The sequence below is a fragment of the Ipomoea triloba genome, chromosome 6, assembly GCF_003576645.1.
Source record: "Ipomoea triloba cultivar NCNSP0323 chromosome 6, ASM357664v1".
Taxonomy (NCBI): domain Eukaryota; kingdom Viridiplantae; phylum Streptophyta; class Magnoliopsida; order Solanales; family Convolvulaceae; genus Ipomoea; species Ipomoea triloba.
This window is the reverse complement of record NC_044921.1, coordinates 5898416-5911093: the sequence shown is the minus strand read 5'-3', so window position 1 is coordinate 5911093 and position 12678 is coordinate 5898416. Positions and strand designations below refer to the sequence as shown.

The 12678-nt window shown below is 31.5% G+C and overlaps 1 protein-coding gene across 1 annotated transcript; it reads left to right on the top strand.

The window, feature by feature from the left end:
• The first annotated feature begins 1323 nt into the window (after positions 1-1323).
• On the top strand, positions 1324-11466 carry LOC116023051 (patatin-like protein 1). The gene is made up of 7 exons (XM_031264007.1): positions 1324-1453; positions 1944-2122; positions 5851-6040; positions 6517-6678; positions 7459-7764; positions 10533-10708; positions 11320-11466. Exons 1-7 carry the CDS (start codon positions 1340-1342, stop codon positions 11387-11389), a joined length of 1197 nt encoding a protein of 398 aa, XP_031119867.1. The 5' UTR covers positions 1324-1339; the 3' UTR covers positions 11390-11466.
• The last annotated feature ends 1212 nt before the right edge of the window (positions 11467-12678 follow it).

Below are 12678 nucleotides of genomic sequence, written 5' to 3'. Positions count from 1 at the left end.
TATTGTGATTAATCACTAGAAGACTTAGCATATTAAATTCTTTGTTTCTTTGTTGTCCGCGGATTACGGTTTCCTAGTATTCTATGATCCAATTGTCGGAGCTTGCTTGTATTATTGTAGGATTTCAACACAAGTAAATAAATCATCAATCAATTAAAATGTGGGAGAGATTCCATTGAAGTTTTCAAGGATGTTTTTTTATTGTGGAAGTGATGTTATCCAAATTTCCAAATTCCATCTTTTAAAATATAAAATAATAAAATAAAATTACTATAATGTAATTAATTGGTTTGAGGATTGGGTTGCCCATATTTTAAAAAGAGAGGTCAATTTTGAAAATGCAATTGGATGAGAATATTATTTTTTTTTTGGATGAGAATATTATTATTAACTAATAGCGCATGAGGGGCTCGCTCGATAGTATTAACTATTCTTATTTAGATTTTGTAAATTTAAATTTAATTTTATTCCATTTTGATCTCTTAATTACTGTGAAGTTTATATTTTGAGTCGTCGATTACTAGTTCAACCCAATTTAATTCTTTGATTTGTTTTTTCAAACCGATTAAATCAAAATTTAAGAAAGACAAAGATGATAGGACTACACTAATAAGGTAATCAATCTAAAGAAAACAAGAATGGTGAGTTTCTTTCTATTAATTGCTATTGTAATACAATGATTGGGTTTTGTAAGGAAAAGAACATGTTCCCCTACCCAAATAGTGTTTGAGGTATATATACAAGTGATTCCAACGGTGTTTGGGCAAAGACTAACTGATTCGTAAGCTCTCTATATGAATTAGGTGCTTTCTAACGGTCACATTGATAGCAAATCTCTCGTGAGTTTTGGTTGACCTCACACCCCTGAGCTTGTTGGTCGAGTTAAGTTGACTTGACCTCACATAGTGGCTAAGATTCGACCTTAGTCTTTCTGGACTTGTTGGTCCAATAATATCCACATCAACTTACTTTGTGGATTGTATAATTCACCAAACTTCATCATTCTTCATGTCAGACCATGTAGCTGAGGACATACGAGGCATTCTTTGTCAAATTTACTCAACTGAACAAATTGATGATTAATAATCGAAGATTAAGTTTTCAAAAAAATAATAATAATAATAATAATAATCAAAGATTAAAGTACAAATATCACTATATAATCAAAGCACTTCATATAAATTTTAGATAGGGTCATATTTCAGTCATCATTTTTTAATTCTTCTTGAAATCATTTTATTATAACACAACAATCAGTTGGTCTAATCAAATGCCTATAAAAGCACACAAATGCTACTTTCAGTGTACACCAAAACAAACCTTAAGTTAATCATTTCGAATGGCATCCAACAGGAACTCTCAGAAATTTATTACAATTCTTAGCATTGATGGAGGTGGTATTAGAGGGATCATTCCTGCTACTATTCTTGCTTTCCTTGAAGCCCAACTTCAAGTAATAACTTCTATTTCTTATCAATTTTACTTTAAATTAGTCTATAATTTGTATGGCAATTTTACTGTATTTGTAGCACAATTTCTTATATTTATTATAATTCTATATATCTATCTCTCAACTTACCGGTTGTACTACAAGAGATAGATAATACAATTTTCTTACTAGACTTGGTATCTATTAAATGTGAAATTCTTACAAGCAATAATTTACTGTATAATAAATTTCAAGAAAAAAATAATAGAAGTTCAATGATATGAACAACCTGAAATTAATTAATCAAGAGCAATATTACTCAATAAGAATGGTTTGACACGTTTTGATTAGTTAAGATGACTGTGATTGGACTACTAACCAGTCAAATTACACACATTACATTTGGTGATCAAAGTATTTGAAGCATTTTTTTCATTAGTTAATATGAGAGTTGAAATTAAAGCATTTTTTTAAAAATAAAAATTAATTTATTTTTTTTTAATTTTTTTATTAGGAATTGGACGGTAAAAATGTAAGAATCTGCGACTACTTCAACGTGATTGCTGGAACGAGCACCGGAGGATTGGTGACCGCCATGTTAACAGCTCCAGATAAAAACAAGCGTCCACTTTTTGCTGCCAAAGACATTCTGCCATTTTACAAAGAACACGGTCCTAAGATTTTTCCACAAGGGTATAATAGTAACTTTATTTACCTTTTTTTAGTATATATTTAATACTTATAAAGGAAATTGATTTTGAAGCTTCTTATAAAAAGTTTCTCTTATATTATGTCGTTGCAGTATAAGCTAGGTCGTCAGCATAACCTTAGATTTATATATACTTCGTAGTTTTTAACTAGTTATAATTACTTGTAGTTAGGCCATGGTTACATTTGACACACCTAATTAAAAAAAACGCACAGACGCACAATTCAAATAACATTGCTTTGAAAAATAGTATCATTCACATTTGAAAAATAGTATAGTATAGCTTTGAAAACAAATGATATCGCTTTAATAAAAAATAGTATCATTTGAAAAATTTGTAGCAGTGTAAATTAAAAAAGGATGATGAAATTTTATAAATATGCCAAAAAAAAAAGGAAAAAGAATCATGTTATCAATTTAAGATAAATCAACATCATTTAAAGAGAAATTCACATTCTTTTGGTCCAAATCTCATGAATTGTTCTAAAAGATTAAATGCCCACCTTTTTTTAATATCCGGAAGCCAAACATGAATTCTTTTGGTAAATAGGTATGTTTTAATATTTAGGAATAAGGGCCAAATTGGCCACTGAACGTAACGCGAAAGTGCAATCAGGCCACCCAACCAAAAAAAACGTGCAATTACACCATTCAACAGCACAAATTCGTTCGATTTCACCTGTTAGCCGGTTCTTGACCTGTCCTTCCGGTTAAGCGTTGACTTGGCAGATGACATGGCATTAGTAATTGTTTTTTGTTTATTTTTCTTAGTTTTTGTTGCTTCCAGCGTGTAAGAACACAAATCAAAATATAAAATCACGAATAGGCTTATCGAACTGTCGGCGACGTCGAGGGAAGTGTCGTCTGATATGCTTCGCCCTCGTCCTCGTCTGATCTGCTTCGTCGACGGTAGGGGTCCTCGTCCTCGTCTGATCTGCTTCGTCGGCGTCGGCGTCGGCGGTAGGGAGCCGTCTTATCTGCTGCGTCGTCCTCGTCCTCGTCTGATCTGCTTCGTCGGCGTCGGCGGTAGGGAGGTGGTGTCAGATCTGCTCTCTTCGCCATCTTATCTGCTGCGTCGGCAGCGATGGGGAGAGGTTGCGACAGGGGGAGATATGTTGCTGCTATAGATTAGGGTTTTGGCCTTGGTATCCACTATCCAGCTTAACTGCTTAAGTGTATACAAATATATATATATATATATAAGTTCACGAGCAGCTCGACACATCGGAAGGGTCGCAGCAGAACGACGGCGGATCTAAGGAGCAATTTCAGGCAAAACATGGTTGCGTGGAGTAACTCCTCCAACCCTAGAGACCAAACTAAAGAGACAACAGGTTTCGGCTCGCCGCAGCGGGAGAGAGTAAAGCCAGAGCTAAACCTTCCGCCGCGGCACCACCGTCAATTCTCCGATGGCTCGTTCTATCTCCAGCGCCAAGTTCGTCTCTGCTTTTGTGCTGGAAAAAGTCTCTGTTTCCAGGAGCTATACGGCGGCGGCAGCGACGACGCAGGGGTCTGTTTCCGGCGTAGTAAGGAGGAGCAACGCGATGCTGAAGAAAGGAGGGGATGAATCGGGGAAGAGCGCCACCTCCTTGAAGAAAGGAGGGGATGAATCGGGGAAGAGCGCCACCTCCTGGATTTCGAATCCCGTAACCGGATACTACAGACCGGAGAGCCACGTTAACGAGGTCGACACTGCCGAGCTGCGTCAGATGCTCTTGAAGAACACCACTAGACGACATTAAACCACATCTTTACTACTTTCCTAATACTATGTTTGTTTCACTGATATGATGGTTCTACTTTCCTAATACTATGTTTGTTTCACTGATATGATGGTTGCGTGGAGTAAGGAAAACTAAGAAAAATAAACAAAAATCAATTACTAATGCCATGTCATCTGCCAAGTCAGCGCTTAACCGGAAGGACGGGTCAAGAACCGGCTACAGGTGAAATCGAACGGATTTGTGCTGTTGAATGGTGTAATACAGGTGAAATCGAACGGATTTGTGCTGTTGAATGGTGTAATTGCACGTTTTTTTGGTTGGTTTGTGCTGTTGAATGGTGTAATTGCACGTTTTTTTGGTTGGGTGGCCTGATTGCACTTTCGCGTTACGTTCAGTGGCCAATTTGGCCCTTATTCCTAATATTTATTCAAATTATTATTTTAGAGTTAATTCCATTTTTGGTCCTAGATTTATAGGTGATATTCCACTTTTAGTCCTTTTTTTATCAAAACATCCACATTTGGTCCTAATATTATTATGCCATGACCATTTTTGGTCCTCCGTCAACAAAATCGTTCAAATGTCGTTAAATACAATGATTTTTCGATCATTTTTATACAAAGTAAGTTGACCCCGCTATATTTTTATGTTTATTTTTTTGAAAAAATATGTAATTGAAGACCGAAATGCCTTTGTATTTAACGACATTACAACTGTTTTGTTGATAGAGGACCAAAAATGGTCATGTCACAATAATACTATGACCAAATATGAATATTCTAATAAAAAAGGACTAAAATTGGATTACCACATATAAATCAAGGACCAAAAATGGAATTAACTCATTATTTTATTTACATAAATGTTCCACCATTTTACGGCGACTCACCGAGGCCTAAATTTTCATCGGTAATGGTATTTTGCTTTGTACCATATGAAATTTATTCTGAAAAGATAGTGGCACTGTTCAGTAATAGTTGGCTCATTAGTTAATTTTGACTTATTTGATCATTATTAGTTGTTTAATTGAATAAAATAATTAATATAAATGTTTGATTAATTAGCTTTTGTTACAGTTTATTGGTTCAAAATGCTAAAATTTAAAAAGTTGCTCAAAATAGTTTTTTCTATTAATTTTATGAGAAAGTCATTTTGTATGTAATTAACTATCAACTAACAGTGCCAATGACCTTGTAGTCCAGTGGCATCAAACCCTTCCCTTTATACGGGAGGTGGTGGGTTGTGCTTCAATTGGTTGAGAAAGTAGTTATGAACAGATACTGCATTGTAATAGAGTTAGTAGTATTCAAAAAAAAAAAAAACTATCAACTAACAGTTAATTTACTAAACACTTTTTTATAATCAGTTAATGCTATTAATTAGTTAAATCCATTAACACAATCAATTAACAACTATTTATCAAACACCCTAAACTATTTCACTGGGTTAAGATTTTGACATCCCTAAATTTGAGAATTACTAAGCATAAAGAGTTAATTACCGATTTGGTCTCTCGACTATTGGGATTTTATCACTTTGATCCTTGACAATTTTCCTTGTCCAATTAAGTCCTCAACGTTGAAAAAATTTACCAATTTGGTCCTCCGTTTTTTTACCATTTGATATCCGTTAAATCGGAACCAAATTGATAATTTCACTATAGTTAAGGGACCATTTCAGTCATAATTAATTACCGAAATGGTCCCTTAACTATTGGAATTTCACCAATTTGGTCCTGATTTAACGGTTAGTTAACACCAAAATAAACAGAAGACTAAATTGGTTAATTTTTTCAAAGTCGAGGATTTAATTGTGTAAGAAAAATTGTCGAGAACTAAAGTGGTTGAATCTCAATAGTCGAGGGACCAAATCAGTAATTAACTCTAAGCATAAATTAATAGTTGGATGCAATTTGTGTTGCATTATATGGGTAACTTAACATACAATAATTAATGAAAAAGTGGTTTCATTCCGGCCATGAGATACAGAGGCGGTCTGTTTGGATCCATCAGAGGAGGTTTGGAATTGTTGGAAGGTCCCAAATATGACGGTAAATACCTCCACAAAGTTCTTCAAGAAAGGCTTGGACAAACTCGTCTTCATCAAACTTTGACTCGAGTTGTCATCCCCACCTTCGACATCAAGAACTTTCAACCACTTGTGTTCACTAACTGCGAGGTAAATATCTGCACCAAACATTTTTGTCCATATAATTTATATGTTGGGACATGGATCGAGGCTAGTAAAAGACCAAGTCAGTTATGATCAAGCGCTTACCGATCATGCTAAAAGTTATGACTAGTAGCGAAAATACAATCTATTTCTTTATTTACATCACATTATTCTAGACAGAACTGGGGTTGGACTTAGTTCTTAAGGACTTCATCGACCTCTGCACAACAATTTTCTAACTGTCGGGTATTAGACATGGTTGCTTTACCGGTCCTGCCAAACAATCCAACAATTGATGGCTAGAAAATCGTTGGGCGGAGGTTTGTGAAATGCTATGTCTAGTATCCTGCCTCTAGAAAATATAGCGGTATAAGAAAAGGAAATTGTGTCTTCCTTATGAATTATAACTTTTCAGTGAGTGATAAAGGTTTAATCTTAGTAATATATTTTCGGAGAATTGAATATAATGTAATATGCTGCAGGCGGAGGATTCTCCCCAGTTGGACGTTAAATTGTCAGACATATGCATAGGTAGTTCTGCAGCTCCAACATATTTTCCTGCTCACTATTTTGAAAACAGTGATGATAAAGGCAACACGTTTGAGTTCAACCTCATCGACGGCGGCGTCTGCGCTAACAATCCGGTATGTCTATGCAGTTATTGATAGAAATTTTTAATCAAAATGAGATTTTAAGTAGTTATTTTGTGTTGTGTTGTTCACTCGCTTTGAGGTGGGTCAAATTGGATTATGATTTTTTGAAGTAAGACAAACAAATTTATATATTGTACTATACACTCAAAATAGGTAATAAGTAAAATGTGAAATTGATTATCAAAATAGACTCATTTGATTAAAAAGGAGAATAGAAATGTTTTGAAGAAATTTTTGTCTCACATAGGTTTGAGAAGTAGATTTGCATAAGTATATATACAATATATACCCTTTTAGAGAAAGTTTGAATTGTATAATATAAAAACTTTCTCTTGTCCGCTCTCCAAGAAGTTTGGGGACCAGGTTGTATGACTTCTCTTGTTGTTCTAATTTGTAACAAAATTTCGAAGTGCATTAAAATGCTCTTCTGTTGTTCTAATTTGCGGAGAGTAATATAGTTTGAGTGATCAATTATATCACTGTAATCCATTTTATTATCTTCGAGAAGTAACTAATCAATTGTGTGTTGTTCTAATTCGCTGATAATAATATAGTTTAAATGCTCAACTATATTATTGTAATTCATTTTATCACCCATGAGAATTAATTAATCGACTGTGGTACAAACCGACTATTTTCTAAAAACTGAAATCCCAATTTATTTATATTTTTATATAAATTTGATTTATCAACTTTTGTAGTATTATGTTACCCATTTTAGCTGTACTGTTCTTCCAACTAACTTTTCCGTTTTCTGTTTCATGGTATAAGACTCTGGTTGCGATCAGCACAGTGACGCAAAGAATGGCGAGGAAAGACAATCCAGATTTCGCGGGAACCAATCCTATGGACTGCCAACGCTTCCTCGTACTTTCCTTAGGCACAGGATCTTCTAAATATTCTCAGAAATACACTGCAAAAATGGCGGCCAACTGGGGCATCATCGGATGGTTGACTCACGGCGACGGCAACCCTTTGATCGATGTTTTCTCCGATGCCAGCTCCGACATGGTGGATTATCACATCTCCACCATTTTCCACTCCCTCGATGCCGGAGACAACTACCTCCGAATTCAAGTCAGATTTTTTTTATTTTAAATTTTACTATTATTATTCATCTGTCCTATTTTATCTGTCATGTCAAGTTTATTATTTATTAGTCTCTTTCTTCTTTATTTATTTTTTTTATTAAATTTTAATTATTTTTAAATTTAAATTTTCGTATTTTATATTACTTTTAATGTAGTTTATATATATATATATATATATATATATATATATATATATATATATATATATATATATATGTATGTATATGTATATATATTCAAATGTGGTCGCGCCTTCCTCTGCAATATACACCACTAATGTTAACAAAATACACCACTTGTATTAATTAAGAAAATGCACAACAATGAAAATGCACAAAAATATTCCCATAACTCTCCTGTTTCTAATTATGCATTTTCGAACACTGTGTGGTGTATATTTGCGTAACTAGTGGTGTGTTTTTTGGTGATGAGTACCTAATGGCCTGGTGCATATTTCTGTTGTTCATTTTTGAACATTGAGTGGTGTATTTTATTAACACTAGTAATGTAAACCGCACTGACCGCACGAAAAAGCGAGACCGCACCTGAACTCTACTATATATATATACTAACTAGTTTTATACGCGCATTGCGCGAATGTGTTAATGCCCAATATTTATATTTAAATAAATATTTGAAAGGATATCAATGCAAGATTATATAGGAGAAGTTTATACATGGGTAATTGAATGTCGAATTTTTTTTTATTTAAATATCTAACTCAAAGTATATATGAATCCAAAATAATATAGAAAATTCATTATAATTATTACTAAAATAAATGTTTGCAACCTTGTAAAATCGATAGTCTAAATATTTAGTCTAAAAATGATAGTTTAAATAAATACTACTTTTAATTTGAATTTTTCTAAGTGTTCTTAATTCTCTTTTGAGTAACATTGTCATTGTCTTTCACCTTTACTATTTGTTCTCTTCCTTTTTGTGGTAGTGTGTTATTTGCAATTCGGTTATTGTTGGTAGCATAGATGACAACATCATGCAATGAGATTATGATATAGGAGCTATGGACTTTCCTTTAGGTGTTCTGCTTGGGGTTCATTTGGTTCAACCATTATTGTTTAATGAGTTATTGTGGATAAAGAAATCCCTAGTTTAAGAAAAAGGATTAAATAAATTAATAAAAATTTGAAAATTTAAAATATTATGTATTCCAAAGATATTAAAAGGTAGTTTCTCGCTCCAATTTGCTGGGTAATGGGTTATTTGAGTACTTTCATTGTCAACAAATCCCCCAAGTAGTTAATATAATTGGTTTCAAACTATTCTTTTTTATTTTTTTCATGGTATTAAAGAAATACATATGTATCATTTTTTGGTGTAACTACTAATTTATTTAATTAAATAAGAGTAAAATAGAGTGATTCCGCTTCAATTTGTTGGGTTATTATTTGAGTACTCTCTTTGTCAACCAATCCCCAAGTAGTTAATATAATTAGCTTCAAATTATTTTAAATTTTTTTTCATAGTATTAATAAAATACTTGGTAAATAAATATATAACATTATTTTGTACTATAAATTTGATATTTAATTTCAAGATATTGTAAAAATAAGATAATGGACAATGTAATGAATATCAATTGATAAATTTGAATGTAAAGAATCTTTGCATGAGAGAAAATAAAGACAATATAACTAATGAAATTATTTCTCTTATTTAATTTTTTGATAATGAATAATTTTTTCAAATAAAGGTATTGTAGACACGTAATTCTAAATTAAAGAAATACATATGTATCATTTTTTGTTGTAACTACTAATTTATTTAATTTATTAAGAAGAGAATATTTAACGGAAAACTTAACGGATAATCATAAAAGTAAGGTTAAATTAGGTAATCTCTATTAATAATATTAATCTGAATTATCTTAACCATCTATTTGATTAAATAATTCATCTGAACCATCCATTTGATTAAATAATTTGACCGCCATTTTTTCTACCCATTTTAGGCCTAACTCTCTTTGGCTCTTATTAGTATAGTAGATAGATAGTAGATATACTAATATATGAAAAATTAAATTGAAAATAACTTTAGTCAAGTCTAATTAATCAAACCAGATATATAAAATAGGACGCAGAAGAGAGTTTAAGAATACTATGACAATGTGGGTAATGGATAGGGACATCAATTGAGATAAGGTTGTTGAACTTCTTAAACGAATTAAATTAAAACTTTTTGATATTTTAAATTAATATTTTAATTTTAAATTTTTATAAATTAATACATTTATATTAATAAATATAAACTTATATATTATTTAATCAATATAAACATTCATTTTCAAATTTCAACTAAAAATAATTAATATATTTAATTACACTATAACATAATAATACAATAAGTTTTTTTTTATATATATATTTCATTACTTATTTACATAAAAAATAATTGATTTTTAATAAAAATTTTAATATATTTATTAAAATTTATTTAATAATTTAATAAAAAAATTAAAGATAATTTTACATATAAACTTCCATAGTAAACTTTGTTTTATATAACTTGTGAAACAAAGAATATTCTTTAGTGGTTCGAGCTATCAGGCTAGTCAGGCCACTAAATTTTGAAGTAGTCCGTTTCAGCCATCGAGTTTATAAATTTTAGACTTATCAAGTTGAATTTTATCGATTGGGTTAAATATTTTTTAGTCTTAATTTAAAAATTTTAAGATTTTATGGTGTCAGTTTATTAATTTCAAGCTAAAATTGACATGGTAATTAATGGGTGCAGGTGGATTCTTTAGAAGGAGATGTGGCCTCGGTTGATGTGACGACGGAGGAGAACTTGAAGAAACTGGAAGAAGTTGGGCAAAACTTGCTGAAGAAAAGTGTTTCCAAATTGGATCTTTTGACTGGACAGTATAAGCCTAATGACGCTCGTGGGACAAATGAAGAAGCCTTGAAAAGGTCATCACCTTTTTTTTTTTTAAATCCCCATCTTCGATAATCATATTAATTCTAATTAAGTTACTATCAAAATTTATTTGAATAAACATCCCTAAATATATGATTCTAAAATTTCTCTTTCAAAATATCAAATTTTGGATAACTACTTTAATTTTCTAGTGTAACGCGGGTAAACTATTGTGTGGATTGTGGTCCACACAGGACCACGGTTCAAAACGATATTGTTTTGATTTTTAGAAAAATTCTTGTTTTGCACGCATGTTAGAGTAATGAACATTCTAAGATAAGATAATGTATTTAATTTTGTGTTAAAATAATGTATTTTATAAGTTAAAATAAAGTATTTTATGAATTTTTGCACTGTGGTCCACACAGTTATGTGGACCCCGGTTCACGCAATAATGATTGTGTAATGTGTTGTACTTGATATTATTGTTACTGCTATCAGTATGCAACCCACTACATTTATGTGTTAATATTGGGCTAACATCATAATAGTTCTATAATCTGACTTAAAATTTTATAAATTTTTTCTTCCAAAAAAAAAAATTATAAATTTCCTTTGTATTATTATTTATTGGAACTAACATTCTATATGTTATGGATTGCAGGTTTGCGAAAGTGCTATCAGAGAATAGGAAAAATCGCTTAAAGAATGAAGCCAAATTCAGTAAAATGTGAAATGTCAAGTATTCAATTCAGTTTTTCTTGTATTGTTGTTGGTTGTTATAATTATAAAAATGACGATTTAATATTTATCCTTGAAGATACTTTAAGATTGTAATAATTATTAGTTTAATTAAATATTGCTCCGTTTAAAAAAAAAATTAAATATTGCTCCTTTCGTCTCATTTTATATGTCAAACTTTTCTTTTTAGTTTGTCCTAAAATAATGTCATCTCCCAAAAATTGAACATATTATCATTCTACATTTTTCAATTCATCTTTCTGACTCTTTCTAATTTTTAGACAATTAGTGAGGTAACTACGTTTGTACTTTGTACAAATGACACCTACTTTTAAGGAGACAAAATTAAAAAGTTAATAACAGTTGTTTTGTTGTATTAAAAATCGTACATAGAATCATTAATGTAGTCGAAGAGAGAAGAGAGTCAAGATGACACATGCAACAACAGAAAAATTATGACTAAATAAGTTAGTAACTGTAGAAGAAAAAAAACATTATATAAAGGAGTTTAAGAATCAGCTACGAAGAAATCATATTTGAGACTGGTGTCTTTTTATGGTTTATGTATGAGAAATTTTTCCAAACTTTAGTTAATTACCAAATTCTTGTGTCTTTTTTATGATTTACCCTTCTACTTTGTTTACTGTTTTACATTATGTTTACGTATTGACACAATATTTACTATAACAACTGACAGGTACAATACTTTTGTAAATATATTTATCTGTGGTTATTATCTTTATTTTTCTCTTCTCTAATTAGATACGGTTCCGCCCACATTTGTAACTCACCGGTGACAAAGATTGCAACCATCTGTGTTCTGTTTGCTTTGACATTTTTACACAGGTTGTAGTTCACCAGATGGACGTGAAAACATCATTTCTAAATGGTGATTTAGAAGAAAAATTATATATGGAACAACCCTTGGATGTGTTGAACCAGGCCAGGAAGAAAAGATATATAGACTCAAAAAATCTCTTTATGGTTTAAACAGACCCCTAAGTAGTGGTATTACAAATTTCATAAAGCCGTGATAAGCTTAGGTTACTCTGCTAACCGGTCAGATGACTGCTTATACACCAAAGAGATAAGAGTTTAAAACTATGATTATATGTCTCTATGTAGATAACATGTTGATTTTTAGTTCAAATATTGAAGCTATAAATGAGACTAAAAGAACTCTTTGTAACAAGTTTGAAATGAAGGACTGGGTGAAGCCGATGCGATCTTGGGATAAAGGTCACTGAAACTGAAAGAGGTTACCACTTATCCCAAAGTCACT